Below are 26,442 nucleotides of genomic sequence, written 5' to 3'. Positions count from 1 at the left end.
ATCAGCACTCGCACTTTTTTAAACTTGCTGCTGGTTAACGGTTTGCAACCATAGTGTGTGCAGTGAGGGGCTCAGAAGACCATGTTACCAGTCGTGCACAGTGAGCAGAACTTTCAACACCACAGCACAGCTGGAAGAGTAGCTGCCTCATGGCTCCTGGGAGAGCGGTTCGATCCAGCGCTCTCCGGACGGACCTTGCTCATTCTCCCTCTGACCACGTGGGCTTCTGTCTGAGATGAGCAGGTCGCTAGGTTAGTCAGCTGCACTAAATCCTCTCATGCAGGGCTGAGAGTGTGAGCCCAAATTGGTGATAATCTTCTAAAACAAAATATCTTGCATGCCATAGTAACTTTGATCATTGATTACTGAATTAGTAATAATAATTATGGACATTTTTAAAGAAAATGGAGGAAAAGTGTCACCGTCAGGTTCGGCCAGCTCGTGTTCGTCTAGGGGAAAGCAGCCTCTGGACCCGCCAAACGGAGAAATCATGTTAGTGTGGATGCTGTGTAATGTATCCCCTGTTACAAACCCACAACGCAAAACATCAGACAGTACACCATATGCAATTATATGATTGAACTTTATGAATCTTAATCTGAATACAGGGTTAGTTATGAAAATAAAAAAGGACCCATTTCAAGGAAAAGTCAAAAGTTCATATTGGAGCTCACTCAGTCACCATTCTTCCACCGTCGATCTCCTCCAAGCGTTGCTGACCTTTGGGCCCTCAGATCCCAGTCCGCTCCATCCAGTGGTCTACCAGCTGTCTCCACAGATGTCTTCCCTCTTCATCTCTCCTCGGCCGAAGACCGCAGAAAATCTCCTTCCAGATACACAAGAAAAAGCAATAATCTTTGAGTGGCTAACGTTCATACCACAGTCCTGTTATCTCCAGCCATAACCCAAAACATTGCTGCTACAGAGAAACCATTACCTCAGCAGTGAACGTTACAGAGAAGCCATTACATTAGCAGTGAAACCTTACAGCATGTTACAAAAGTATAAGCGACTGATTGAAATAAATATAGCATTTTGGAAAACCTGCTCAGAACTATTCATATTTAAAGAATTGAGGAGCAGTATACTGTATTCTGCATGCCATGGGCCAACAAAAGTTTTGCACAAGTCATGTTGGGCATGCATGCCATAAATTTGCCACCACTGTCTTAGTATGCCAGTGAGTTTATGAGGTTATGAGGAGAATAATGGGGAATTTGTGTTTTATTATTTTAAGTGGGCCAGCATAGACTTGGTGGGCTGAAGCGCCTGCTTCTTTACTGTATGTCATCCAGTGTGCTGTAATTTTATGACCTCTCAGGGACTGAGTCTGATTCAAACCATGACCCTGATAGTTCCTCGACCAGAGATGCTTTAGCAAAGGAAGCCCACTGTCTTGCTGACTGTCTCTACACCAGGGTAGATTAGCCCCAAGTGCTTTCCGAAGTGGTCAATTAAAACACAGGAAACAGAAAAGGCGAGTCAAAAGGGCAATGTTATGGTAGTCACGAGAGATTTTGACACGCAGGTGGATTGGGAAAATCAGGTCAGTAATGAATCCCAGGAGAGTGAGTGCCTTTTAGAGCAGTTTGTCTTTGAGCCTACTAGGGGATCAGCTATACTGGATTGGGTGTTAAGTTATGAGTCAACCTATAGCCCTGGAAGTGATGACTCCCTTCTGTTGGACTGTTTGTAGTAACTTCATCTTTATTCTTTCTACTTCTCTTCTAATATTTATATCTGTGTACTAAGGTGATACTGTGATTTCCTTTGGGATCAATAAGATATTTATCAATCTATCTATGCAAGCTTTTCATTGTATGTACTCACCGTTCTTATGGACATGACAATAAACTTGACTTGACCTGACCATTACAAACTCTGTAATAGCTTGCAAGCTGTGCATCAGCATTTCTGGAAAAAGCACTGCAATTTCATAACAAGCAATGGCAAATATAACCAGAGCAGAATGCTGCCAAACACTCAGCAAATCAGACAGCATCTGTGGAGAGACAAACAGAGTTGCCATTTCATGTTGATAATGTCATGTTTTGTAACTCCAAAATATAAAACTAACTGAAAGAAAAACACGGTGCAAGGGATAACATGTTTTCGTTTTACTTCAGTGAGGTATGCATTTATGGCATGGTGGCATGATAACATTAGCCATTCACTTACTTCTACATGTAACCTATGATTAATTATTTAACTGAACAAAGAATGCTTAATCATACAAAATATTTATAATATTACTCAAATATTACTAAAATATTAAATACACAATGCTCCTCTCTGCTTAGCTATAAACTCCAACTCAATATAGGATGTATCTTAACTCAAATATGTAACGTATTACTCTCTACACAGTATTCTATATAACGCAACTGCTATATAGACATCCACAGCATAGAAAATTTTAAGTTGTCCCATTCAGGCCTAAAGATTTAATTGCTGTGGAGGACCACTTACTCTTGTAGGATAACACTTTAGCTCTCAGTTTGGATGCTGCCACAACTCTAAATTGCCACATAAGACAACCTCCAATAAGGGCAAGTTCATTCCAGCACTAGGAAAAATGGGGGAACTGGAATTTTTGCTGCACATTCCAGCCATTTTGGATTGCCATGTAGACCTGAGACAGTCTTTTGTCGTTTCTCTTTGAATCATCTCTGCTCTAACGGGGAGACTTTCAATTTGCATTTGGGAAAGTACATCAAAGGGAGTGTCACACACAAAATGCTGGTGGAACGCAGCAGGCCAGGCATCATCTATAGGGAGAAGCACAGACGACGTTTCAGACCGAGACCCTTTGTCAGGGAGTGTCCTTTTCTATAAATTTTCCAGCTATGTCCTTTTCCAAGGGCGAACAGGACAATCCATGATTAGCTGTCATCTTGAATTTGATCTTGTAATTGTGTCCTCCAAGAAAGAGAGCCCATCTCTGAATTTGTGCTGCCGCTGTTAGTGGAACACCCTTCTGTGGATTGAAAGGTTGATGATCAGTAATGGGAGTAAACTCTGTCCCATACCAATACTGGTTGAAATATTTTACACCTCAAACCAGACTCAAGCCTCTCCCCAAACTGTGCGTAATTTTTCTCGGCATTGGTAAGAAAATGTGATGCAAAGTCTATGGGGTGTTCACTTCCATCACTCATAACATGTGACATGATTGCACCTATACCAGAAGGAGAGGTGTCACAGGCAAGCTTCACTGGATGGTGTGGATCATAATGTTACCATTTCCGTTGTCTCTGGGAAAGCCACCTCACACTGCTTTGTCCATTGCCATCTCTTGCCGATCTGTAGTAATGACAATAGACAATAGGTGCAGAAGTAGACCATTCGGCACACACACAGTAGTCAGGTTCGGCAGGAACCTGTTATAGTAATTAACAAATCTGAAAAAGGACCACAACTGTGGCACATCCTTTGGCCTTGGGGCATCCACCATTGTTTGAATTTTCTCAGCACACTGTAATGCTTTTAAGTTAACAATATGACCACATTAAGCGATACTTGGTTTAAAGAATTCACACTTGTGTCATGCTCTGAGCCAATAAACTTCTAATCTTTTTAACACTGTCAAGATTTTGGAGGTGTTCCTTGTCATCCCCACCAGTAACAATGATGACATTCAGGTAGCACTGAGCACCTGGGCACCCTTGCAGCACCTGGTCCATAGCTTTCTGTCAGAGTGCAGATTCAGACGCTACCCCCAAAATAAGCCTAATTATAGTGATAAAGCCCTTTGTGTGAGTTTATGGTGAGAAGTACTTTGGACTCTTCTTCCAACTTCATCTGATGGTAGGCCTCAGCTCAGTCCACTTTGTTGAAGCGTTTTCCTCCAGAGAGATTTGCAAAGATATTGTCTATCCTGGGCAGAGGGTATTGATCTATTTTACTGGGTTGATGGTGACCTTAAAATCACCACAGATCCTGACAGACCCATTCTCCTTGGCCTCTGGGACCACCGGCATCGCTCATAGGCTCCAATCAAACTTCAGCCTCTATGCGATCTAGCTGACTGACTACTTTGTTACAGATGGGATAAGAACCGGATGGGCTTTGTAAAACTTGGATGTGGCAATTTAATTTAACACTATTTTACCCTTGATATGTTTTGAGTTTTCCAATGCCATCCTTGATCACTGCTGTGGCATTACCCAGGACCTTTCTTAATTCAGTTTCAATTGACTCTTTTGTAGGGGGTGTGGCATGCAAATGGTGGATGGATCTCCAATCAAGTTATAGTTGTCTCAGCCATTCAAGTCCCTGCAATGCTGTCCTTCCTGTTTTTACCATATTCAAGCCAGATGTGGCTTGTTGGTTGTTGAATTTCACTGTTACAGATGTCGTTCCCACAGGAATGACCTTTTCTCTAGTGTAAGTTCTTAGTTGGATATCTGTAGGCTTCAGTTCAATAGCTGAAAATGCCATTGAAACTCATTTTGTGGAATGGCTGAAACAGCCGAGCCAGTGTCCAATTCCATTTTAATTAATATGCCACTCACTTCTGGTGTAAGCAATATTGCTTGTCTCTTATTAGTTTTCACATTGTAAATCTCAAGTCTACTCAGCCCTGCGTTGCTCTTTTCATTATCAAATTTTTCATCAACAACATGCAGATTTTTTTGAAACTGCACCTTGGCTTTTTTTCTCTTTTGTTTTTCCCTGTGCAGTCCATTTATTTTTGTCTTCCCGACATGCTCTTTTTATCGGTCCCATTTTATTGCATTTTCTGCAAGTTTTGTCTTTAAACCTGCATTGGTCTGGTGTATGTGAGCCCGTGCCACAAAGTGAACACAATTAGTTCTGCCAGGCCAGTTTCTGTTTAAATGTTGCAATTTTGTTCATGTTCACTTTCATTCCTGACTGCAACTCAATTGTGCCTCTGACTGCTGTTTCAATGGATACAATGATTTCAACTGCTCTTTTAAATTTGAGTTGTGCTTCAATTAAGAGCCATTTTTGAATGCTCTCTTATAAGATTCCACAAACTAAACAAACTCACAGTGCATCATTAATTCCATCACTGAAATGGCAATAAGTTAACTGCACCGATATCCTAGCAGAAAAGACAGTGGAACAGCAATGGCAGGTATTCTTGGGAATAATGCACAAGATGCAAAATCAGTTCATCCCCTGGAGAAGGAAGGATTCAAAGGGGGGAAAGGGGCCATAGTGGTTGACAAAGGAAGTCAGAGATTGCATAGCATTAAAAAAAAAGGAAATATGACAGAGCCAAGGTGAGTGGGAGGACAGATGATTGGGAAATGTTTAAGGAACAACAGAACTTAACTAAAAAGGCAATATGGGGAGAAAAAATGAGGTACGAATGCAAGCTAGCCAGGAATATAAAGGAGGACAGCAAAAGCTTTTTTAGGTATGTGAAGAGAAAGAAGATAGTTAAGAACAATGTTGGACCCTTGAAGAATGAATTGGGTGAAATTGTTATGGGAAACAGAGAAATGGCAGAAGAATTTAATAAGTACTTTAGATCTGTCTTCACTAGGGAAGACACAAGCAATCTCCCAGATGTATGGATGGGCCAAGGACATAGGGTAACAGAGGAATTGAAACAGATTGACATTAGGAAGGAAACGGTGATGAGTAGACTGATGGGACTGAAGGCTGACAAGTCCCCAGGTCCAAATGATCTGCATCCTAGGGTACTAAAGGAGGTGGCCCCGGAAATTGTGGATGCATTGGTAATCATTTTCCAATGTTCCTTAGATTCAGGATCAGTTCCTGAGGATTGGAGAATGGCTAATGTTATCCCACTTTTTAAGAAAGGAGGGAGGGAGAAAACAGAGAACTATCGTCCTGTCAGCCTAACATCAGTAGTAGGGAAGATGCTAGAGTCCATTATTAAAGATGAAATAGTGGCATATCTAGATAGCAGTGATAGGATTGGGCTGAGCCAACATGGATTTACCAAGGGCAAATCATGCTTGACTAATCTATTGGAGTTTTTTGAGGATGTAACCAGGGAGTTAGACAAGGGAGATCCAGTGGATGTAGTGTACCTCGATTTTCAGAAGGCATTTGATAAGGTCCCACATAGGAGATTGATGGGTTAAATCAGAGCTCATGGCATTGGGGGGAAGACATTGACATGGATAGAAAACTGGTTGGCAGATAGAAAGCAAAGGGTAACAGAGAATGGGTGTTTCTCGGAATGGTAGGTGGTGACTAATGGGGTGCCACAGGGCTCGGTATTGGGACCACAGCTGTTTACGATTTACATCAATGATATAGATGAAGGCATTGAGAATAACATCAGCAAGTTTGCTGATGATACTAAGCTGGGTGGCAGTGTGACATGTGATGAGGATGTTAGGAGAATTCAGGGTGACTTGGATAGGCTGAGTGAGTGGGCAGATACTTGGCAGACGACGTTTAATGTGAATAAGTGTGAGGTTATCCACTTTGGGAGTAAGAACAGGAAGGCAGATTATTATCTGAATGGTGTAGAGTTAGGTAAGGGAGAAATACAAAGAGATCTAGGAGTCTTTGTTCATCAGTCACTGAAGGTGAATGAGCAAGTGCAGCAGGCAGTGAAGAAGGCTAATGGAATTAAGGCTAATTCCCTTTATTACAAAGGGAATTGAGTACAAGAGCAAGGAAATCCTTTTGCATTTGTACAGGGCCCTGGTGAGACCACACCTGGAGTATTGTGTACAGTTTTGGTCTCCAGGGTTAAGGAAGGACATCCTGGCTATAGAGGAAGTGCAGCATAGATTCACGAGGTTAATTCCTGGGATGTCCGGACTGTCTTACGCAGAGAGGTTAGAGAGATTGGGCTTGTACACGCTGGAATTAAGGAGATTGAGAGGGGATCTGATTGCAACATATAAGATTATTAAGGGATTGGACAAGATAGAGGCAGAAAATATGTTCCAGATGCTGGGAGAGTCCAGTACCAGAGGGCATGGTTTGAGAATAAGGGGTAGGTCATTTAGGACAGAGTTAAGGAAAAACTTCTCCCAGAGAGTTGTGGGGGTGTGAAATGCACTGCCTCGGAAGGCAGTGGAGGCCAATTCTCTGGATGCTTTCAAGAAGGAGCTAGATAGGTACGTTATGGATAGGGGAATCAAGAGATATGTGGACAAGACAGGAACCGGGTATTGATAGTAGATGATCAGCCATGATCTCAGAATGGCGGTGCAGGCTCGAAGGGCCGAATGATCTACTTCTGCACCTATTGTCTATTGTCTATAATACACTGACCGATGCCTTCAATTCAGTCACGTACACGGAAATTGACTCCCCTTCCTTTTGATTCCATTAAGAAACCTAAAGTGTTCTGCAATCAACAACGTTTTTTTATTCTAAATGTTCCTGCATTTTTTTCACAATATTAGCAAAACTGATTTCAGCTGATTTGGTTGGAGCAGTTAAACTTCTAAGCAAACTGTATGTCTTTCCACTGATGAAGGGTCTCGGCCTGAAACATCAACAAGATGATAGATGCTGCCTGGCCTGCTGTGTTCCACCAGCATTTTGTGTGTGTTGTTTGAATTTCCAGCATCTGCAGATTTCCTTGTGTTTGGTCTTTCCACCGGCACTCGTTTCTCATTGGCTATTTCATTTGCATTAAAATATTGCTCAATTTCTTCTGTATACATCACCCAGTTATGTTTTATGTAATGAAACACGAATATCTTTCTGAGGTACACATCCATTTCTGCTCTTTTATTTATTTATTATTACCTGGTACTCGCTGTTTATGAACCTGTAAAATTTTGTCTGGTTTCTACCTGTTTTATAGCACAACCGTCTTTCTTTTTCCAAAGACGTACCAGCTGCACTTTGTTTTTAGCTCGACCATCTTGCTGCTCTTTTTTAAAAACTCAAATGTTTCGCTGCGCTTCAGCGGGTAGATAGCCGTCCCACGTTTGTTTAAAACTTCCTCATCACCACCGTTATGTCTTGTAAATCCAAAACATAAAACTAATTGAAAGAAAAATATGGAGCCGAGAATAACGTGTTTTCGGTTTCCTTTTGTGAGGCACATATTCATGACAAGGTGGCATGATGACCTATACCATTCACATACTTTTACTTTTAACCAGCAATAAACTATGTCAGCATTTCCCAACCTTTTTTTAGCCCAACACCCCCTAAGAAGTCTTCATTCTTGCAAACACCCACCTAAGGCACTTTCATGCTTACCAACACCCACCTTCATACTTGCCAGTAACAATGAATGCTTATATATTTATAATATTACTCAAATATTACTTAAATATTAAATCTCCACAGATAACCTTTCAATGGTAGTTTGCCCAAGGATGAGGGAAATGGATGTTTTTGCTACAGCTTGGGGACAGGGAGCCACAAGTCTAAATAGGCTTGAGAAGCTTTAACATTCTGTGTCAGTTCATTCATTGTTTTTGTTTTCCTTTTCATAACAATGTTCTTTATTTTTTGTTCTTCCCCCAGTGTACATAAAGCAGTGATCAAAGTGTTCCAGGGAGGAAGCTTGCAAGATAATGAATTATACTCTCTGAATGAAAACATACGGTAAGTATTCTCTTCAAGGTGAAGCAAGCGTAAGCTGTACATTGAAACATATGATTGGTGTTAACTTACAGAAGCCAGTCTTCAGGCTAGTTCAAAATGAAATAAGGTTAGTTCCCTGCAGGTTTCGGGGCTGTGCAGAAAGATCTCACCATAACTGAGTAGGTAGTGTTCGGAAAATTAGAACCATTTTTTTTAATTTAGTTTTTCCTTGAAGTGGGCAGCATGAACTAAGGCTACTAATTATGAAAGAACAAGAAGCTGGTGTTGACTATTTATGATAGGGAAGATCATGGCGTCACTACAGATGGCTGGGCTGCTGGTTTATCCTTAACACCCATTCAGTTCACTAATGACTTCTGGAGATGAAAGCCCGCCCATCTCAAATGTCTAAAACTGGTGTGGGTAGCTTAACTGCCTTCTGAAAAATCATGATAAGTATTCATTTGTATCAAGAGTAGCTTTTGCTAGCGCCTTTTCAAAGCTCCAGGGAATGAAGAATAATGCTAGAAGCATATCCTCTTCAAGAGTATATGACATGAGCTGCCTTGCACTGAGCTCCTGGACCTCCTCACTTACTGGCTGCAGAAATGGGGGTGAACTGGGTGAGGCAAGTAGTAATGAGGTAGGTGTTGAAATATTAGTCAGTAAGGTGTGTAATGAGGAATTTCCCTGAAAGATTAGGCTCGGTTAACATGAAAGTTTGGAACTCTTTCAAAGTGTTTCAACTCTTTTTGTGAAGATGAAGTCATGATTTTTCAGAAGGCAGTTAAGACACCCAAGCCAGTTTTGGACACTTAAGATGGACGGGCTTTCATCTCCAAAAATCATTAGTGAACTGAATGGGTGTTAAGGATAAACCAGCAGCCCAGCCATCTGTAGTGACGTCATGTCCCTCCCTATCATAAACTCACAGTTTGGAACAGTAATCAGTGGATGTGGCCTAAGCAGATCACGTTGAGCGTGGAAGTCAGGGCAAAAAGATGGATAGGCATTATCAAATCATGCTTTTGAAGATGAAGTCAAAGAGAATGTTTAAGGAAAAGATAATTGCGGGGGAGATGCCATCTATGTCAATTAAAAATTCAGATAAACGGTGTACACTTGATTTTAGTAAGAGGCAGGCACTAGTTAATTCTTTTTAAATGTTTTAAAATTTATTGACATACAGTGTGGAACAGGCCCTTCTGCCCCTTTGAGCTGTGCTGCCCAGCAATCCCCTAATTTAACCCTAGCCTAATCATGAGACAATTTACATTGACAAATTAACCTACCAATCAATACACCTTTGGACTGTGGGAGGAAACCGGAGTACCCAGAGGAAACCCATGTGATCACAGGGGGAACGTACAAACTCCTTACAGGCAGCAGCAGGAATTGAACCTGGATTGCTGATACTTTAAAGTGTTGTGCTAACCGCTACGCTACCATGCCATTCTGATGATGCACGAGTTGATGGGGTACCCAGTGAATGAGGATATATTGGAATATAGCTGGGTGAGAAGTGGCATTTACCGGAGACGTTCAAATATTTCAGATGGATTTGGAAGAATAGATGGAGAGAATTTGTTTTTATCAAAGGCAAAGTAACAAGGGAAGCTGAACAGAAACTATTTGTCCAGCATCTCATTATGACCTAGAGGTCATAGGCTAGAGTGAAAGATGAGATATTTAAGGGGAACCTGAGAGAGACCTTCTTCACTTAGAAGATGATGTGAGTGTGGACCAGCAGAAGTAGTGGATGAGGGTTCAATTGCAACATTTAAAAGAAGTTTGGATAGGTACATGAATGTAAGGAGTATGGAAGACTATAGGGTAGGTAGGTGGGACTAGGGAGAAGGGTCAGCATGGACTAGATGGGATGAAGGGCCTATTTCTGTACTGTAGTGTGCTATGACCCTATGACCTAAAATGAGCTGTTTGACAACTGAGTGAATCCACATTCAGTAGAAGTTTTACCTGACAAGAGAAAGTTAGCAGCAGGTCATCGAGACAAAGAACTAACAGAGCTCCTGGTAATTCACATGAACATTTAACATTGGATTTCCTTACTTACTTTTTCCAGCTACAACTACAAATCCATTACAAAACATGTAAACCCCAGCTAATTAGTTCAAATTTTTTCAAGTTATCGTTGACTATATCCTAATCTGGAATCCAGAAACCTCCTACAACTGACTTCGGCCTAATATGTCTGCAACTTTCTCTCTTTTTTTGTCTTACTTCTCTGAAATAATAGAGTTCCATTTACGATTTTCAAAAATTAACTATGTATAAGTAGTTCTTAGATTAAAAAGGCTTGTTTAGAAGAACACGGACAAAGTGTCTGTTTCCTGTAAAGCTCTGGATTGCCAATAATGCCACTATGTAGCATTTGCTAATAGTCTGCTCGTACAGCGTGTGCTCACTCTGGGTTTCCTCGGGATCACTGGACATAAACCAAACAGCTGAATTTTAGCATGAGGTCAGAAATAGAAATGAGGTGTCATCAGAGAGATACATCTAATTTGTTTCACAGCTCCTCAACAAGTGAAGCAGCCCTTGCCTGCAGGCAGCAAAGATGTAGACAATATTTGGAGCAGTAAGGCATGTGGCAAGTAATACTTGTGACATACAAGTTCCAGGTGATCTCTAACCAGAGGCAGACTAATCACCTACCTTGGAATTAAAAATATTATGATCACCGAGACCCTCTCAATAACCATTGACCAGAAATTAATCTGGACCAGCCACACAAAAAGTGTGGTTACAACAGCAAGTCAGAAGTTGACTATCCTGCGGCAATCCTCTCTCTTCTTTCCACCATCCAGAAGCCATAATTACCTTATAACATCAACAATACTTAAAAGCCTCTACACTGTGCAGGAAAATGCAGCCTAACAGCCACACTAAGTGTTCTTTCTGGAAGCATCTCACAGTTCATCCAGTGTCATTGGGTCTAAGCCCAGGAGCACTGTGGGAGCACCTTCACCAGAGTTCATGCTGCTGGCTCGGCGCTACCTTTTCAAAGGCAAGTAGGAGTCAGCAAGAAGTGCTCACTGTGCCAGGGTAGCCCATGTCCTGAAGTTAGTAAATAAAAAGTCCTTTTGTACTGTTGTCATGGAGCTGAGATGCACCCTAGGGTGCGGAGGGACACATCGTCAGTGATGTAACCTGGGGTCACCGGGTGTTCTGGGTCTTTCAACCTCAGACTCTCTTGCCCAGATGACCCAGCCAGGGTGAATCAGGCCCCGGCTTGTGTCCCAGCACCATCGATCCACGGGTCACACCTCTTGATCCACAGCCATCTGGAGGCTCCCTCAGCAGCCTCTGACAATCCTTATGGCTCTTTTGTTTACAGCTGCCGTAATGGGGAGGAGAGAGTAGGTTCCCTCCGGTCTAGGCTCACATCATTCCCTCCACCCCTGTCTCTGGCACTGCTCCATCAGGTCCTGGTATTCGGCTTTCTTATGCTCAAACATCTCCGCAATCTGGCCTTCCCAGGGAACTGTCAGTTCTACCATGATTATTTTTGTGTTATTCTCCACACATCTCCCTTCATCCGTATTTTCAGCTATCTGTCAGTTCCTCGTTGTGCTCCTTTGTATACCCTTAACCTGTCACATCTGCTTTTTGTCGTTTTGTACATTTCTCCTTTGGTTTTATATCACCTCTCACCTCTTTTGCTGACCTTTGTTATTTATTTGTGCCTCAGTGGGTTTATTCGAAGCTACATTCCAAAACACACATCTCACATGTTCCTGCGATTTATACCAATTACAGAGACCAGTTTGCCACTGTCAGACTCTGACTCAAACAAATCTGAGAGCTAGCTTTACCAAATTCTATAAATCTTAGTAACTATGTCAGTTTTTCCATTTGAAACCTAAAGTTGAAATTGAACCTATTATGATCACTGTTGGGCAAATGTTCCCTTACTGTTAGATGATTAACTAATTCTGGCTCATTGCACACAACCAGATCTGCTGTGGCCTGCCCTCTTCTTAGAACACCGTGTTAACACATGCACCACCCGAAGTTCATGTTAGATTCTGCCTGGTAACCAACAGTAGCAACTAAATATGAAGCCTGGGCTGTTTTGTCCCCCTCTGTACCATGAAGCCTGGGCTGTTTTGTCCCCCTCTGTACCATGGGTATATTTATCCATATGTAACATCTTCAAAATGGTACATCTAGTGCCACTGTGTCAAATTTCTTGCTCAATACACTTACTCAGTGAGCTTAGCTTACATATTCAAAATTAAAGCAATTAAATTACTCAAGATCAAGTCTGTCATACAGCCAGAAACAGTGCCTTCAACTCACAAAAGCTGTATTTGTTTAATATTATTTATTCATCTGAAATGAAGATGGAACAACAAACATTAATGACATAGAAAATCTAAGCCCAAGCCACTGATTACTCTTTATTATTCCGTTACTAGATGTGAATGTTATTGCCAGTGTCAGCAATAGTTGTTCATCATTGATTGCCCTGAGTGGGGGAGGTCAAGAGTCAATCAGGCTGAGAGCTTGCATTTGAGCCAAGAAACGTGTGATAGAGACCCAGGAGCAGGAGGTGGAATGAGAGGAAAGGAAGAGTGTGACAGGAGTGAGAGTGAAGAGGGAGGTGAGTTAAGCAAGGGGCCAAAGGGATTGAAAGAGGGTGGGAAGTAGGCAAGAAGGGAAATGTCAAAGGTAACAGATGGAACAGCGGCCGTTCAGATTTCGGGAATGAGAGAATAGGTGACTCATTCAGGTTGGCAAATGTGCATTAAAAAGCAACGCTTCCAGGGATTTTCAGCATTCGAACAGCAGTCAATCAGAGAACAGGATTTAGTAGCAAGGCCAAATAAAAATAAGGCAGGACCAAGCAGAGCAGCCATTGTTGGAGTGGACAGGGTTAGAGTGGGGGCTTGAGGCTTTAGCTCTTTGAGGCTTCAGCGAGGAGAGGCTTGAGTGAGAGAAGGCAAAAAGCCATAGGAAGATTTTTTAAAGTTTTTTTTATTGAATCCTCCTTTATATTTGCACAGTTGGAACAGTAGGGATGCCAGGCAGGATGATTGGCTGCTCCTCTTGAAGGATGTGGATTATTTGATCTCCAATTAGGGAGTGAGACAGGGCAGGTGATGGAAGTTTGTGCAGGGGAACACTTTGCATCCAGTGATCATAGTGCCATTAGTTTCAAGGTAATTGCAGAAAAGGATAGGTCTGGTCCTCAGGCTAAGATTCTAAATTGAAGAAAGACCATTCTTGGTGGTATCTGAAAGGATCTGGCAAGTGTGGATTGGGATAGGCCGTTTTCTGGCAAAAGTGTACTTGCTAAGTCAGAGACCTTCAAAAGTGAAATTTTGAGAGTACAAAGCTTGTTTGTGCCTGACAGAATAAAGGGAAAAGAAAACAGGTTTAGAGAACCTCAGTTTTCAAAAGAGATTTAGGCTCTGGTTAAGACAACAAGGAGTTACATAGCAGGTATAGGCAAGTAGGAACAAATGAGCTACTTCAGGTGTATAAGAAATGCAAGAGAACACAAGAAAAAAAAATCAGGAGGGCTAAAAGAAGGCATGAAGTTGCTCTGGCAGACAAGATGAAGGAGAATCCTAAAGGCTTCTTTGTTAAGAGCAAAAGGATCTTATAAAGAGCAAAAAAACTTATAGAATTTTTTGAAGATGTAACTAATAGAGTGGATAGGGGAGAGCCAGTGGATGTGGTATATTTAGATTTTCAAGAGGCTTTTGACAAGATCCCACACAGGAGATTAGCATGCAAACTTCAAGCGCACTGTATTGGGGGTATGGTATTGATGTGGATAGAGAATTGGTTGGCAGACAGGAAGAAAGAGTGGGAATAAACAGGACCTTTTCAGAATGACAGGCAGTGACTAGTGGGGTACCACAAGGCTCAGTGCTGGGACCCCAGTTGTTTACAATATATATTAATGATTTAGACGAGGGAATTAAATGCAGCATCTCCAAGTTTGTGGATGACACGAAGCTGGGCGGTGGTGTTAGCTGTGAGGAGGATGCTAAGAGGATGCAGGGTGACTTGGATAGGTTAGGTGAGTGGGCAAATTCATGGCAGATGCAATTTAATGTGGATAAATGTGAGGTTATCCACTTTAGTTGCAAGAACAGGAAAACAGATTATTATCTGAATGGTGGCCAATTAGGAAAAGGGGAGATGCAACGAGACCTTGGTGTCATTGTACACCAGTCATGAAAGGTGGGCATGCAGGTACAGCAGGCAGTGAAAAAGGCAAATGGTATGTTGGCATTCATAGCAAAAGGATTTGAATACAGGAGCAGGGAGGTTCTACTGCAGTTGTACAAGGCCTTGGTGAGACCGCACCTAAAATATTGTGTGCAGTTTTGGTCCCCTAATCTGAGGAAAGACATTCGTGCCATAGAGGGAGTACAGAGAAGGTACACCAGATTGATTCCTGGGATGGCAGGACTTTCATATGAAGAAAGACTGGATCGACTAGGCTTATACTCACTGGAATTTAGAAGATTGAGGGGGGATCTTATTGAAACATGTAAAATTCTAAAGGGATTGGACAGGCTAGATGCAGGAAGATTGTTTCCGATGTTGGGGAAGTCCAGAATGAGGAGTCACAGTTTAAGGATAAAGGGGAAGCCTTTTAGGACTGAGATGAGGAAGAACTTCTTCACACACAGAGTGGTGAACCTGTGGAATTCTCTGCCACAGTAAACAGTTGAGGCCGGTTCATTGGCTATACTTAAGAGGAAGTTAGATGTGGCCCTTGTGGCTAAAGGGATCAGGGGGTATGAAGAGAAAGCAGGTACAGGGTTCTGAGTTGGATGATCAACCATGATCATACTGAATGGCGGTGCAGGCTCAAAAGGCCGAATGGCCTACTCCTGCACCTATTTTCTATGTTTCTATGATTGCAAGGGGCAAAATTGGTTCTCTAGAAGATCAAAATAGTAATCTATGTGTGAAACCAAAAGAGAAGGTAGAGATCTTAAGTGGATTTTTTGCATCTGTATTTACTCAGGAGATTGACACAGAGTCTATAGAAGTGAGGTCATGGACACAGTAAAGATTAAAGAAGAGGAGGTGTTTGCTGTATTGAGGCAAATTTGGGTGGAAAAATCCCCAGGGCTTGATATGGTGTTCCTTTAAAAGCTGTGGAAGGCAAATGCAGAAATTTCAGGGGCCATAGCAGAGATATGTAAATCATCCACAGAGACAGATGAGGTATTGGAGGATAGCTAATGTTGTTCCCTTGTTTAAGAAAAGCTTAAGAATAAACCAGGAAATTCTAGGTTACTGAGACTGACATCAATAGTGGGAAAGTTATTGGAAGGTGTTCTAAGGGATCAGATGTAAAAGTATTTGGATACACGGGGACTAATTGGGTATAGTCAGCATGGTGTGGTAAGTTGTGTCCAGCCAATTTTATAGAGTTTTTCGTGGAAGTTACCAGGAAGGTTGATGAAGGCAAGGCAGGGATGTTGACTACATGGACTTCAGGAAGGCATTTGACAATATCCCACATGGGAGGCTGGTAAAGAAGGTTCAGTCACTTGGCATTCAAGATGAGACAGTAAATTGGACTAGACAAGGCTTTGTGGGAGAAGCCAGAGAGTGGTAGTAGATAGTTTCTGTCTGACCGGAAGTCTGTGTCTAGTGGAGTGCTGCTGGGATCGGTGCTGGGTTAGGTGTTGTTTGTCATCCATATCAATGATCTGGATGATAATTTGGTTAACTGGATCAGCAAATCTGCAGATGACCCCAAGATTGGGAGTGTAGTAGACAGCACGGAAGACAACCAGCTGGAAAATGGGCTGAAAAATGGCAGATGGAATTTAATGCAGACAAGAGTTGCACTTTGGGAGGACCATTGAGTGGTAGGGCACTGAGGAGTGTGATAGAACAAAGGGATCTGAGAACACAGGTCCATAATTCATTGAAAAGATCGTTAAGAGAGCTTTTGGCAAATTGGATTTCATTGGTCAAAGATGTGAGTGCAGGAGTTGTAATGTTATTTTGAAGTTGTATAAGACATTGGTGAGGCCTAATTTGGAGTATTGTGTGCAATTTTGGTCACCCGCCTACAGGAAAGATGTAAATAAGACTGAAAGAGGACAGAGAAAATTTAGAAGAAAGTTGCCAGAATCGAAGAACCTGAGTTATAAGGAAAAATTTAATAGGTCAGAATTTTATTCCCTTAAATGTAGAAGATTGAGTGGAGATTTGATAGAAGTATACAAAATCATGAGAGGTAGAGATAGGGTAAATGCAAGCAGGCTTTTTCCACTGAGGGTGGGTGAGGCAACAACCAGAAGTCATGAGTTAAGGGGGAAAGAAGAAATGTTTAAGGGGAACGTGAGGGGAAACTTGTTCACTCTGAGGGTGGTGAGAGTGTGGAACGAACGGCCAGCGCAACTGCTGGATACGATTTCAATTTCAACAGTTAAGAGAAGTCTGTACAGGCCATGGATGGGAGGGGTATGGAGGGTGTGACCTGGGTGCAGGTCGATGGGAGTAGGCTGTTTAAATGGTTGGCACAGTCTAGTTGGACCGAAAGCCCTGTTTCTGTGCTGTACGTTTCAGTGACTATAAAAATTCAGTAGATTGGCGACAAGAGAGACAAAGAAGAGCAAGTGAACAAAAAACAATCCATTCTCACATTTCCTTCTGATAGGGAAGGCAGCCATTTAGCCTATTGAGCTTATGCCAGATCTCAGAACACTCACGTTCGTCTCATTCCCCCACTTACTTCCCTGTGAGCAGTCCTCTCTCGTGCTCATCAGCTCCACCCTGGTTCTCCTGCGACTACCTACAGTACAAACAGCCTGGTAGCCACCACACATCTCTGGGGTGTTAGACGAAACAAAAGGAAATCCGCCCGGTCACAGAGAGAATGTGCAAACTCCACTCTGTCAGCGCCAGGGGATTAGGGTTGAATTGAGGTTGCTGGAACTGAGCGGCACTGTCTGTTTTTCACTTCAGGGAGACTATATTCACAACTCACAGTGTTTTAGATTCCAACCAGCTCCTTGCTTCCAGTTACCCATCCGCCTGCATGTAAATCTTCAACCACTGATATTTCTTTATTCTTGTTTGATTTCTTTCACTTTCAAAGGTCCTTAATGATGCCATTCTCCAGCTGCTCTTGGGGAGAGTAATCAGGATGTTTAGGGATGTTCCCCACGCTAGCTGGGGAACAAAGGAGAAGGAATATCTCCCTTTCTTAACGTGGTGTGTGAACTAAGCTACCATCTCTTTGAAAGGAATACAGGGAACAGTGTCTTGACTTGCATAAATTGCTGGAGGAACTCAGCAAGTCAGGCAGCATTTACGGAAATGAATGAACAGCCAACGTTTCAGGTCAAGACCCTTCTTCAGAGCTGGAAAGGAAGGGGAAAAACGCCAGGATAAAAAAAGTGAGGGGATCGGAAGGAGGATAGCCAGAAGGTGATGGTTGAAGGCAGGCGGGTGAGAAAGGTAGAGGGCTGGAGAAGAAGGAATCTGATAGGAGAGGAGAGTGGACCATGGGAAAAAGGAAAGGAGGAGGGGACGCAGAGGGAAGTGATAGGTAGTTGAGAAGAAGTAATGTTTCCCTCTTGTTCTATTCCTCTTACCTCTTCTCACCCGCCTATCACCTCCCCTGAGTCCCCTCCTTCCTTTTTCCCTATGGTCCACTCTCCTCTCCTTTCAGCTTCCTTTCTCTCCAACCTTTTACCTTTCCCACCCACCTGGTATCATCTATTATCTTTTACCTATCTACTTTCCCCTCCTCCGCCTTCTTATTCTGGGATTTCCCCCCTTCCTTTTCAGTCCTGAAAAAGAGACTTGGCCCAAAACACCCACTGTTGACACCCACTTTTCCACAGATGCTGCCTGACCTGCTGAGTTCCTCCAGCATTTTGTGTGTGTTACTTTGGATTTCTAGCATCTGCAGAATTTCTCGTTTGTAGTGTCCCTGCCTGTTCCTTTCAAATATACCGGGGCTCAGTTCAGTCACCACATTAAAATAACCTAACAAACCAGAGACTCGGGGGCTGATCCCACCAGGGAAGCTGTGGAATTTTACACTTCACTGATAGAATGTTTATGGCTGAAACTGTTAGTGGCATTGATACATTGTAAGAGAATGTTGAATTGATGAAACAATGTGGAGGAGGAGACTTAGAATATATATCATGAATAAAATTATGCCTAGAATAAAACTGTATTTCAGAGCAGGTAGCCAGGGGCAGCTTGGCTGGTCTTGGCCCAAATCGTCGACTGTTGACTTTCCCATAGAAGCTGCCTGGCTTGCTGAATTCCTCCAGCATTTTGTGTGTGTCGTCTAGTTTGATGTATGTTGCTTTGAGCAGCAGGATGTTTTAGATCTCTCACCATGTTGAACCGTGTGGTAACTGGAATCTTTCTCCACAGGCAGCTACTGAAGAGTGAGCTGGGTCCTTTCATTACTGATTACTTTCAGGTAAAAAGACTTGATTCGAAGACTGGTAGTTTTCTTTACATATCACACAATATGCAAACTATATGTATCTCTCTGTTGGATTACCAAGTTCCATTTTCATTTTTAAAATCTTTTTATTAGTACATAATCTTCTACAGCTATAGAATAATACAAAACTTCAACAAATTAATATGTATTCAAATAATAGAGCTGAAGAAAAAAAAAGCTGATCATAATATAGGAAAAAAAATTATATAGGAAAAAGAAGGAAAAAAAGAACCCCATCTAACTAAAAAAAAACCCACTAACTACAAAAAAAAACCATTACCAATCAACCCCCGGAAGCAATACGTTTAACCACCGTTTAAATATATAAAGAAAAAGAGTCATCAACCGCTAATTCATGTTTTTTTAATAAAAAAATAAAATTGGAAGGAAACCATATAAAATAATTCAAATTAAATGATAATATTTAGCAAAAGAACCCCATCTTCTCTCAAACGGGGTTCAAAAGTTCTACTTCTAATTTTTTCCAAACTGAGACATAACATAACTTGAGAAAACCATTCAATTAATGTAGGGCAAGAGATATCTTTCCATTTTAATAAAATAGCCCTTCTTGCCAACAATGTAACAAATGCAATTACATGTTGATCTGAAGATGAAATACCCTGAATATAATGCGGAATGATTCCAAGTAGAACAGGCAGTCTATTAGTTTGTAAATTAATTTCCAGAACTTTAGAAATTGTAGAAAATAAAGATTTCCAAAACAATTTTAATGAAGAACATGACCAGAACATATGTGACAAAGTGGCTACTTCAGTTTTACATCTATCACAGTAGTTATCTATACTAGGAAATATTTTAGATAGTCTCTCTATCACCATTATCTAAGCAACGTCAATGTGTTATCTCGATGCAGAAAAGGCATTTGACAGAGTCAAGTGGCCATATTTGTTTTGGTTTTGGTAATAATTTTAACAGATGGATTCAAACGATTTATAAGAACCCTATTGCCACAGTAATTACTAATAGTTATAGGTCTTTTTTTCACTTTCTCATGGTACTAGACAGGGATGTCCATTAAGCCCTTTATTATTTAATCTTGTATTGGAGCCTTTAGCAATAACATTACGTGAGGCTAAAAATATTCATGGTATTTCTATAAATGGAACCATACATAAGATTACTCTTTATGCTGATGATCTTTTGATTTTTATTTTGAATCTTGAGGAATCAATTCCTAATCTTTTGGAAACACTTAAAGATTTTGGTAAATTTTCAGGATATAAACTTAATTTGAATAAAAGTGAATTGTTTCCATTAAATGCTCCTGTTAGTATATATAATGATATTCCTTTTAGAATTGTTAATTATTTAGATATTTAAAATTACCAAATTCCAAACGCTCATAATTTGATATTTAAGCTTAACCAGGCCCTTCAGTTTAGATTCTATCAATTGGTATACTGTATATACTTAAATTTGCATACTAATCCCAAATTTCTTTGGGCGTGTTGGTTTTCCAGGGTGTGTGTGGGATTGAAAGGTTAAGCTGCTTGCTGACACTCCATGTGTCACTCCATCTGACACTGGTGCTGAATAGCAACTGGCATCTAATTACAATCCACATTCACATAAAATTGAAATTCTTCAGTTATTTCTAAATATTTCAGACCATAAGACCGTAAGATATAGGAGCAGAATTAGGCCACTTGGCCCATCGAGTCTGCTCTACCATTTCATCATGGCTGATCCAATTTTCCTCTCAGCCCCAATCTCCATATCCCTTCATGCCCTGGCCAATCAAGAATCTATCAACCTCTGCCTTAAATATATGTAAAGACTTGGTCTCCACAGCTGCCTGTGACAATGAATTCCACAGATTCACCACTCTCTGGCTAAAGAAATTCCTCCTCATCGCCATTACAAAAGAACGCCCCTCTATTCTAAGGCTGTGTCCTCTGGTCTTAGAATTCCCTGCCATAGGAAACATCCACTCTATCAAGGCCTTTCTCCATTCAATAGGTTTCAATTAGGTCACCCCTCATTCTTCCGAATTGTAGAGAATACAGGCCCAGAGCCAACAAACACTCTTCATATGACAAGCCATTCAATCCAGGATTCATTTTTGTGAACTTCCTTTGAACCCTCTCCAGTTTCAGCACATCCTTTCCAAGATAAGGGGCCCAAATCTGCTCACAGTAGTCCAAGTGAGACCTCACCAGTACTTTATAAAGCCTCAACATTACATCCTTGTTATATCCATTTCACCCATGTTGCATGGATAGTGTTCCTTGAATGGTAAACTTCGATATTATACAGCAATACTGCAAGGTAACCTACTTTCTCTCCCTATTGTTACTTCTAAGCCAGAATTTCCAAAGCCTTTTTATGCCACGGACCAATACCATTAAGCAAGGGGTCTTGGACCTCAGGTTGGGAACTCCTGGTCTAAACAGATGTTCCTAAGCCCAGGTCTGTTCCATAAAATATCCATCCACCTACCTTAACATTTCACTAAATATTAGTGAAGGCTCCTCTTTAATTACACAATAGAAACTACTTTACCTTTACAGCTTATGCATTATGGAGCCTCTATGGAGGCCTAGATGCTGGCATATCTGCACTGTGGTTTAGCATGTGTGGAGTTGAACCCAATATGAAAGGCAGCATCGTTGGGGATCATTGTGGGTTATCTGTGAATTGCCAGGAAGAATTTGTTCAAAAGGTCGAATGGTATTTTGGTGTCTTAAATCTGACCTAATGTCCACCCTAATACCAACCAGTAATTTCAAAGTACAAAGTAAATTTATTATCAAATTATATTTATGTCACCACATACAACCCCGAGATTTGTTTTCTGGCAGGTATTACACAGTAAATGCAAGAAACACAATAGAATCAACGAAAGACCATATCCAACGGGACAAACAATCAATGTGGAAAAGACAACAAAGTGTGCAAATACAAAAGAAAAAAAAAACATAATAAATACATAAGCAATAATTATCGAGAACATGAGATGAAGAAATATTGAAAGTGAGTCCTTGGGTTATGGAAACAGTTCAGTGCTGGGGTGAGGGAAGTAATTCCCCGGAGTTCAGGAGCCTGATGGTTGAGGGGTAATAACTGTTCCTGAACCTGGTGGTGTGGGTCCTGAGGCCTTCCTAGTGGTAGCAACGAGAAGAGAAAATGGCATGGGTTGTGGTGGTCCTTGATGATGGATACTTCTTTCCTGTGACAGGGCTCCATGTAGATGTACACAATGGTGAGAAGGGCTTGACCCATGATATACTGGGCCATGTCCACCACTCTTTGTAGGATTTTCCATTCAATGGCATTGGTGATTCCATACCAGGAATTTATTGCAACCAGTCAATAAACTCTCCACCACACATCTGTAGAGGTTTGTCATACCCCGCTCCCCACACCCCCACACACTTAAGATGTTTTGCTCATAGCTAATTGAACCACTTAATGAGATTCCAGTTCAAAGCCTTGCACAGAATGGGCACTAACTATCCTCAGAACTAATGCTGACAATTAGATAAGCAAGCTGGGAAAGGGGAATAATGGTGACAGTTGGGAGAGCGGTGGAGATCAGTTCTTCCATCAATGATGGGCCATAGATCACCTGGAGAGCAGGTGGGACGTCAGTAGGTTGAATGGGAAGGATTTGAGGGCCTTGGATAAGGTGAGAGAGTGGAGGCGTTTGTAGACTAATGCTAGCATTGTGGGTGAAAAAGTCAGGAGGGAGGCATATGGTTAGAGTCCAACCCAATCATTGGGATCAAGGCCAAAGAGTCAGTCATGATAAATACGTAGGTTGAATGATGGGGATGGGGGAGCAAGAATAGACAGGACTGTGGGTGGGTGGCCTGTTGTGGCTGTCTATCTGGGATTGAGTTTGGCAGTGTTCATGGTCTGACATTGTTCTGTGATTGTCCTGAGAATGCCCATTAACTGTCACTCCCAAGACAAGGGACAATTTCTTCCATTGTACCTCTTGGGGAATAATGTAATTTTGTGTACACCTCACAACAGGAGGATTTCCTGTTAAAACAGCCAGGAAATTTTCGCTCTGTGCTTAACTACATTTTCATTGTAGTTTCACTTCCCCAAACCCCCAGCGAGTAACCAAGGATCAAATATGTCCTATTTCCCTTCCTCTCCCTCTCTCCTGACCACCCTCCTCCCTCCACCAAAGCCTCTCTGCACAAATGCCTGAGTAAAAATGACAGCAGAATCCAGCCAACGTCATCGGAGTCCACACACTTCCTAAGGCAGGGCGACCATCACAGGTACGTCCTGCCAACTATTCCTACTGCCCAAGACCGCTGGAGGAAAAAGGTTAAAATGATCCCTTAAACAGAAATCAACAGAAGAGCTAAGGAGGCAACTGCTGTGACCAATTGTTGAGCACTATTCAATTCCAATATGGCAAGTCAATGCATTTGGACATATTGATAGCAAGAGTAACACTGGAAACCGCAATCATGAGACACAGCAGAGTTGGAGAAGTATAGAACATTCAGTCTCTCAAGTCTGCAGCCCCACTCAAATGATCATGGCTGTTCTATACTGGCCTTAGCTCCTCTTCTGTGCCAGTTCCCCATAACCCTCAATTACTCGATCTTCCAAGTATTTATCTACTTCCACCTTAAATACAAATATCTTATGATCTGGCCTCCACTGTAATCTGGGTTGGAGAATACCAGAGTCACTCAACTTTAAATGACTGATCTTGCTGTAATTGTACATTCCTTTGTTCCTCACACCCCCACAGGTGAAAACTTCCCAGAATCCAGCTTGTCGAGCCTCCTTTGTATCTTCTCTATTTAAAAAAGATCACCTCTCATTCTCGTAAACTTCAAAGAGTTCAGTCCAAGATGACCCATCTGTATTGACAGGACAGTGTGCTCGAACCAGGAACTTACCTGGTGAATTATATTTGGCAATGCCTCCTACACTACTTTTTAGGTAAGGGCCTAACACTTTGTAAAACTACAGGTACCCCCCACTTTACAAAGGTAGAGCATTCCTATGAAACCTTTCTTAAACCGAAATGGCATAAAGCAAAGAACCATTAAATTATATGGGTAAAATTTTCCTAAAAGCGAAAATCCTCTTTGTAATGTGAAAACAGGTTACTAATGTAGGTCTTTTGTAAAAGCAAAGTGGCGTAAAGCAAACATTCATAAAGCGGGGGACGGCTGTATAACTAAACTGAGAGACACAAGAGACAACAGACGCTGGAATTTGGACAAAGAAAGAAGCTGCAGGAGGAATGGAAGGTTCTGGTAGCTGGATTCATCACCTCTGGTGCTTAGGTCAGGTACCATCTGTGGAGGGGAATGAACAGTCAACCCAAAACATTTACTGCCCACTGCCCTCCTCAGATGCTGCCTGACTGCTAAGTTACTCCAGCATCTTGTTTGTAACAAAACCTCCCTATTCTTAAACTCCAACCTCTTCACAATTAAGACCAGCCTACTATTTGCTTTCTTATCTATTTGTTGGACCCACCTGATAGCATTCATGATCTTGAACACCTAGATCCCTCTTGACTCTCATTTGCAGAGCACTGATGTAACTAAAGGTGAGCTAGAAAGGCAGATGGTGATGCCATTAAGGGTGTAATCATGGGCATTAGCCTCCATAGTATCCAGGGCATCTTCAATGAGCAATGCCCCAAAAAGGCAGCATCCATCACTAAGGACCTCCGTCACCCAGGTCATGCCTTGTTCTCATTGTTACCATCAGGGAGGAGGTGTACACTCAGTGATTCAGGGACATCTTCTTCACTTCTGCCATCTGATTCCTGAATGGACATTGAACCCATGAACAATACTTCACTACTTTTTTATTTCTATTTTTCCACTACTCAATTTAACTATTACATATATATATATATATATATATATATATATATATATGTAGCATCACGCAATGGTTGGTGGCAGGAAAGACATACAGTGCCTATAAAAGGTATTCACCCTCCCCCTTGGAAGTTTTCGTGTTTTATTGTGTTATGACATTGAATCACAGTGCATTTAATTTGGCTTTTCTTTTGACACTGTTCGACAGAAAAAGACTCATACCTAAGTGAAAACAGATCTCTACAGAGTGATCTAAATTAATTACAAGTATAAAACACAAAATAATTGATTGCACCCCCCCCCCCCCGAATATAACATACCAAATCATCACCGATGCAACTAGTTGGTTTTAGGAGTCACATAATTAGTTAAATGGAGATCACCTGTGTGTGGCCAAGGTGTTTCAATTCCCGTGTCTGGAAGGTCCAACTGCTGGTGAGTCAGTATCCTGGCAAAAACTACACCACGAAGACTAAAGAACACTCCAAGCAACTCTACGAATATGTTATTGAAAAGCACAGGTCAGGAGATGGATACAAGAAAATTTCCAAGCCACTGAATATCCCTCGGAGTACAGTTAAGTCAATCATCAAAAAATGGAAGGAATATGGTACAGCTGTAGATCTGCCTAGAGCAGGCTGTCCTCAGAAACTGAGTGGCCATGCAAGAAGGGGACTAGTGAGAGAGGCCACAAGAGTCTTATGACAACTCTGGAGGAGTTACAAGCTTCAGTGGCTGGGATGGGGGAGACTGTGCTTCACCGGTCGCAGCTTTATGGGAGAGTGGCAAAGAAAAAGCCACTGTTGAAAAAAATTCCCATGAAATTTCAGCTAGAGTTTTCCAGAAGGCACGTGGAAGACACAGAAATCAGCTGGAAGGAGGTTCTATGGTCCAATGAAACCCAAATTGAGCTTTTTGGCCATCAGACCAAACCTCCACATCATCAAAAACACACTATGCCCACCGTGAAGCATGGTGGTGGCTGCATCACCTGTGGGGATGCTTCACTGTAGCAGGCCCTGGAAGGCTTGTGAAGGTAGAGGGTAAAATGAATGCAGCAAAATACAGGGAAATCCTGGAGGAAACCCTGATGCTGTCTGCAAGAGAACTGTGACTTGGGAGAAGATTTGTTTTCCAACAAGACAATGACCCCAAGCATAAAGCCAAAACTATACAACAATGGCTTAAAAACAACAAAGTTAATATCGTGGAGTGGCCAAATCAGAGTCCAAACCTCAAACCAATTGAGAATTTGTGGCTGGACTTGAAAAGGCTGTTCACTCACAATCCTCAGGCCATCTGACAGAGCTTGAGTAGTTTTGTAAAGAAGAATGGGGAAACGTTGCAGTGTCCAGATAGGCAAAGCTGATAGAGACCTGTTCATACAGAATCAAGGCTGGAATTGCTGCCAAAGATGCATCTACTAAATACTGACTGGAAGGGGGTGAATATTTATGCAATCAATTACTTTACGTTCTATATTTGTAATGAATTTAGATCAATTTGTAGAGATCTGTTTTCACTGTGACACAAAATTGTCTTATTCTGTTGATAAGTGACAAAAAAAGCCAAATTAAATTCATTGTGATTTGTGATTCAATGTTGTAAAACAAT

General features: G+C 41.6%; 1 protein-coding gene across 6 annotated transcripts in view; it reads left to right on the top strand.

Annotated features, from left to right (window-relative positions):
- The window catches only part of LOC132397131 (proline-rich protein 5-like), a 128,561-nt gene that overhangs the window by 61,296 nt on the left and 40,823 nt on the right, over positions 1-26,442 (top strand). For 5 of the 6 annotated variants that reach the window (XM_059975468.1, XM_059975467.1, XM_059975469.1 and 2 more), the window contains 2 exons: positions 8,449-8,529; positions 18,916-18,964. In XM_059975468.1, the coding sequence (XP_059831451.1) occupies positions 8,449-8,529; positions 18,916-18,964 (130 nt within the window). Of the gene's footprint in view, positions 1-4,253; positions 4,387-8,448; positions 8,530-18,915; positions 18,965-26,442 lie in introns of those variants that run through there. The other variant, XM_059975473.1, reaches the window with a different exon arrangement.

Source organism: Hypanus sabinus, chromosome 7, assembly GCF_030144855.1.
Source record: "Hypanus sabinus isolate sHypSab1 chromosome 7, sHypSab1.hap1, whole genome shotgun sequence".
Lineage (NCBI taxonomy): Eukaryota > Metazoa > Chordata > Chondrichthyes > Myliobatiformes > Dasyatidae > Hypanus > Hypanus sabinus.
The sequence above is the reverse complement of the archived record's forward strand: the minus strand, read 5'-3'. Positions and strand labels throughout refer to the sequence as shown.